This window comes from Puntigrus tetrazona, chromosome 4 (assembly GCF_018831695.1).
Source record: "Puntigrus tetrazona isolate hp1 chromosome 4, ASM1883169v1, whole genome shotgun sequence".
NCBI classification, from domain to species: Eukaryota; Metazoa; Chordata; class Actinopteri; order Cypriniformes; family Cyprinidae; genus Puntigrus; species Puntigrus tetrazona.
In genome coordinates this window covers 11,372,742-11,378,741 of record NC_056702.1, presented here as the reverse complement: position 1 = coordinate 11,378,741, position 6,000 = coordinate 11,372,742, and the positions used below count along the sequence as shown (strand labels likewise).

Genomic DNA, 6,000 nt, shown 5'->3' with positions numbered 1-6,000 from the left:
AGATGTTTAATATTCTTAAAGAAGTATCTTCAGCTCACCAAGCTTTTTATTTATTCGATCCACAGTACAGCAAAACAGCTGTTTTCTACAAAATACAATTCACCCCTGATTTCAAAGCTGCATTTTTAATCCAGTCACGATCCTTCAGAAATAATTCTAATATTCTGATTTACTGTTTAAAAAAAAAACACATTTTATTATTATGCTGTAACATACAACTTTTTCCCGTTTTCTTTGATGAACAGAACGTTGTCATATATATATATATATATATATATATATATATATATATATATATATATATATATATATATATCTTTAAAAAAAATATCTCAAACGCTTATTATCAAGGAATAATGTTTATGATTCCTCGCCCCGTCTTGCGTCTATTCTGAGTGCTAATTTTCAAATTCTGAAATTTGCTGAACCCTGACCTACATACAGGCCTAAAATAACACGTTTCAAAGAAATATGAATCAGAGTTGTTACGCTCACGCCAGCTACACACAGCACACGCGTTCGCGTAACCTTAAAGCGCTCTCCTCCCGTTCGCTCTCAAACCTCCCTGCCGGTTCGCTCTCAAATCAGCGCATCCATTCAGAAATCAATTCATTCTCATCGGGAAAGCTTCCCATGGCATTCTGTTCATTGGGCTTTTTTCTGGCAGAATGTTTTCCAGAGGCTGTGTCCCATATGGCCGTTAGAGCATAATCTCCCTGTGGCCTCTTTCTCTCTGGCTTTAAGCCCTCCGTCCATCCCATTAGTTACTACCACTGCACATCTGTCTGCAGCTGGAGGACTGACAGAGCAATCCATCAGCGTTGTTATTTCTTATAACTATGAAGCGTTTCGATTTTCTTAAAGGTACAGCTGACCTGAAACATTCAACAATGCAAAGCGCTATCTAATAACGGATCAATCTATTCAAGTCTAAACCTCTCTCAAGTGGCCTGTTAACGTCCTAAATAATGTGCGATGTTCATAATTACGAAAGCATGTAATAAACTGGAGAAAAGCCGCCAAGGTCTTGCCTGGTGCTTGTAATTGCTTTTACTGCACAGTTGAACAGCAGACGCCAAACAATCTGAAATACAGGCCTCGCATTCATACCGCAGGGAGCAAATTAGTGGTAGGTGCCACGCTTTCTAGTGCTTTGCCAAGGTCACAGGTCGCGCACGGGATTGGCCTCAGCGGCTTGCGTTTAGCCCTGCGCAGGGGTTCGGGACTAGGGCATATTCGTGGAGATTAATGTAAACCCCCGTCAGAACGGTTCTAATCACTACTGCTGCTGGGGAGATCTAATACGGCTCCATTCAAAGCATTTGATTCTTATTTCGTATTTCAGTGCAAATGTCTGATATTTGGTCAAACTAACAAATACGACACCGTGAGTCTCGCGCGCGTCTCGAAAAGCCATGAACGTAAAACAGCTGCACGAAACTGAAATTAAACTGCTCCGTCATAATCAGACGTATTAATTTAATTAAATGTAAAGATTTGTTGATCTGCACAGCATTCGACGAGCATTAGAAATGCACTTTTCGCACGTTTGATGAGCCTAAGCATTGCTATTATGCATTGTTCAACAACCATTAAAAATATAACTTATATTTCCAATTTAACCAATGACCACGTTCGACAAGCGTTGCAACTAAGGTCTTATTGTATGTGGATTTTAAACGCTGGATTTATTTCTGGTTCAGTAAGCATTTTACATCTAAATTTTAAATGTATAAAATTTACAGTACACGCGACCACCGTACAAATTCTTTATTGAAACATTACTTCTCCCATAAACATAACATTTTAAATAACTTCTTCCGCCTTCAATAAAGGTTCGAATTTTACATTTAAATGTGAAAAGTCTGATTTATCCCAAGTTTAACGATCACGAGAATGTTCTTCGCTATTCGTTCATATTCTAAAATAAAATATACACCGTAAACGTCCGCATTACAGTTAAACCAACATTTATTCAGACAGAATACACCGTTTTTGATATCCTTTTACTAGTGGGTGCCAGATATTACAGTTCATGTATGTACTGTTAATGAGAAAAATTCTTCATACAAGTAAAACTGGTACGTATTTGGGACCGAAAATGATTCATAAACTTTGAATTGACCGTGTTTCGCTAGCGGCCTTCACACACACCACAGACTTAACAAAATTAACCGCTTAATCTAATAGTGTGCTTAAATTTATCAGCTGACAGCTACACACCCACTGCATGCCTGTCTAAAAAGCACAGCTTTGCTCAAATTGTACTTCCAAACTACAGTGAGATAAATGCTGGACGTGTCCGAATAAACAACCACTTCGGTTCCAAAACCCTGATAAAAACCAACGCTTCTCAAGCACGCTGCATCCCCATCTGATTTATCCCATTCAAAATCGTCCGCTACACCAGCGAGCGGTAAATAATCCCGTTCCCCTCCCAACCACTCCCCTCATCCGCACAGGCTCCAATCCGCGCTCGCTCGCTCGCTCTCTCCGCCGCCGCCGCCACAGCGCGCGCTGATGCCGCAGCTCCGGTCTCCCTCTCCCTCTCCCTCTCTCTCTATCTCTCTCTGATAATAACACAGCACAGTCATGGCGACAGTGACAGTCCAACCGCTCACCCTGGAGCGAGGTGAGTACCGCCAGACGCGCCTTCATTCTGTCCTCGCCGCTGAAGCGAAGCTCGAGCGCGGTTCGGATTTTTATTTTATTTTTTTACGCGTGTATTTTTCATTGCGTTGTCGGACTTGGCTCGCGCGCTGTTGATGTTTTGGTGATGTTGCCCGCTCGGTTCTGCTCGTGTCCGTCAGGTGTATGGTGGTGATGGTGACGGTGATGCACAGAACAAGCTCTGCGCTTCGGGGTCCGTTGGCGTGTGTGTGCGCGATGTTCATTGTGTATGCGGTTTATTTTAATAAAGCACTTTAGGCACTCGTTTCCTACATGCACTTTGCCGATGCTCGAAGCGGCGCTGTGCGCTTTTTGCTCTTATTTCACTTTACAGAACTTCTCGGCGTGCGAAACTGGATTCGAGACGGAGTTGCTTGTATACTTCGATGAAATAAAACCGGATTAGATCACAACGAAGCGCTCGGACGATCTACTGTACGCGCGATGCTTCCTACATTACAGCCGACAGAAGAAATGTCATGTGGATAAAAGCTTGCCTTGTGGTTGTAACCTTGTCGTGTCTTTATTACCCGAGCGGCCGGAGCGCAACAATGCGGGCCGATGCGCGTTTAAATCGCGTTTCGTTCACGAACGGTTATACAGCGGGTCAAATAGTAGCCTAAGGAAACTCAAACCATTTAAAGCGTCCCCCAAGCAAAGCGATGGAGAGATATTTTTAGAGAAAGGAGACACCTCTGGCATGTGCGCGCGACGCGCTGTGGATACGTGGAAACTGTATATCGCTTCAAAACTAGTAGCGATGTCCGATTGGTGAACGAATTGTTGTTTCGAGTCGAATCTTTGCGATGAATCAACTGAACCGACTCACACACAGCGATTCGTTCTGAACGATTCGATTCCAGCGCTTCTCGAAATATCCCCCTGACTCGTTGAACCGAGAATTAACGAGTGAACTGATAGTAAGAGCAGAACTTAAGACAAAATGTAAAAAAATCAAACATACTGCTTATTGATTGGTTGCAAGACGGGTTTATCAACACGTAGCGAACACAAGGTGGTTTAATAAACAGCTTTTTGTAAAAAAAAACGGCAAATTTTTAATAGTGAAATAGTTTAATGTACGTGTAAACGGATATTTAACCTCACAGTAATGATATTATCTATTAACCGAATCTGGTTTGCCTACATAAACATGTAATAATGACACAGAAGAATCGCTGAAAATGATTCATTTAAATGAACTTGAAATGAAAATTAGTCTCTGTCCCATGATTGAAAACTAGGCTTGTTATAATTAAAGATACAGTTTGAACTACAAGTAATACAATGGTGACTTTGACAACCCATTCATCCATTTAGAGCATTAATAAAAAGGAGTTTGTCATGTCGCTCGATATGGTTTGATTTGTAGCTTTCTCCAATGCAATATACTTAGAGCTAATAGGAACCCACTGCATTAAAATGCGTTCTCACGAATTGTAGTTTTCTTGTAGATTTCATGTGGGCTAAAGAAGGGTTCAGTAAACAAATCTTCACATTGCTGGGTCTACGGGGGTGAGCTGCCCAATCGTTTTTCCAGACGGCCCTGGAAGCGCGACTTTTGAAAACAACCACCTGCGTTTTACACTAGAAAACCATTCTGGATAAACTACAAAGGGGCCCCGGTAGTTCCTATTCATTTATTTTATTTAAACAGAACCTCCAGAAGCTATTAAATTTAAGTGGAAACAGATTTATTTTGGTGACATATTTTAAGCATTGCCAGGAACCCCAAGTAATTGTAATGCTTAATGATAGCACATTTAAACAGACAGATTTATGACAGCAGAAATTCAAAACACCACAGGCCTCGCATTATTCAACATCTCTCGCAATAAGCCTGCTATGCTTGAGGTTAAACAGGCATGGCGAGGAGCTGGAATTGTAGCTATAATTTGATCATAGACGAAATAACCTTGCGTGTCCCTTCATTTCGGGTGCGGCCGGTTAAATGAAGGTTATGAGGTTTTCCTGCTATTGTATTTAACTAACAGATGCTCAAAGATAAGCACCGCTCGCTGTGACAGCATTCAGGGTTTAATCTAGGACATGTGCAGGTGTCGTAGGAATGCTAACCTAGCAAACTAAAATCAATAAGATACTTTGTCGACGCGTGTGCAGCATGGAGTCTAGAAACTCTAACCCAGAGCTTAGATAAGGACGAAATGCTTGCGTTTGGAAAACTTAGCTGTGTTAGACTTACTCAGAAAGAGAGACTGAAATCAGGGAATATGATTTTGGAGTCTACTAGCTAGCTTCGCTTCACTGGATGGAAGGGTCATATTATGAGCTTCGCACATGGTTCGGCCCAGTTGTGGGCCAACTGCTGAAACTAATGTACATACAGAGCAAAAGCTTGCAAAATATATAGCTGCATCCAAATATGCCTATTCCCGAACTGTCAAATGATTAAGCACAAGTTTTTGTTTACACAATATGTGCATGTGTACATTACGTATATATAAAAATACAAACACATGCATGTATATGTTTAAGTAAAATGTGTTTCTTAAATATATACACGCATATATACATATATTAAATACATAATCTAAAATATAAATGTATATGAAATATTTTCAAAATCTAAACTGTACGTGTGTGCATTTATATATATAATAAATACACGCAGTACACGTAAATATATTGTGTAATCAAATGAGATTACTCATGTTTAATAATCTGACAGCACTAGTATCTTTCAAGCCAATAATGCAACATTTGGTGTTAATCCGCCCTAAAATGAATGACCTACTACTTCCACCGTGCTTTTTGAGTGTGCATTCGATGAAGCTACGAGAGAGGATTTATGAATGGAAATAAAGTTACACTGTCAAGTGACATTGACAACAGCAGGCGTAGCACATTTATACTCTATAGAACATAATTTTTAAATGGTTGCAATTTAAGCCGGTTCTTTAACAAAAGAAGTATCTACACAGATGATACGCTATTTTTATATGCAGCTTGCCTCTTTATTCTGACCTTGCGGTCTTCAGAGAACGCATACATTACGGTACACCATGGGAAAATAAACATTTCCTGCATTCCGTACACATATTGAAAGACAGTTTGAGGGAATCGCTGCTGTGTTTATATGCGGACGTCACTAAATCACTCGTGTGACGCCAATACCGGTGTACCTTATAAGTCAAGCTAATCAAATCAGTAAAATCAGAAATATAAACGCGATTGAATGCGCCTCCAATTCCTTGTCTATCGAAAATGTCAATATAATTATGTGGGATGCAAACATCTGGTTCTCTGTGATTAGCGCTGCTTGACATGTTCCTCTCAAACAATTGTCCAATTTAATAGATTTTCCTCTTT

General features: G+C 40.3%; 1 protein-coding gene across 2 annotated transcripts in view; it reads left to right on the top strand.

The window, feature by feature from the left end:
- Window positions 1–2,479: 2,479 nt before the first annotated feature.
- lin7a (lin-7 homolog A (C. elegans)) overlaps window positions 2,480–6,000 on the top strand; it is a 37,922-nt gene continuing 34,401 nt past the window's right edge. The window contains exon 1 of one of the 2 annotated variants that reach the window (XM_043237566.1): window positions 2,480–2,632. In XM_043237566.1, coding sequence (XP_043093501.1) covers window positions 2,593–2,632 — 40 coding nt within the window. In that variant the 5' untranslated portion in view covers window positions 2,480–2,592. The remainder of the gene's footprint in view (window positions 2,633–6,000) is intronic. The other variant, XM_043237567.1, reaches the window with a different exon arrangement.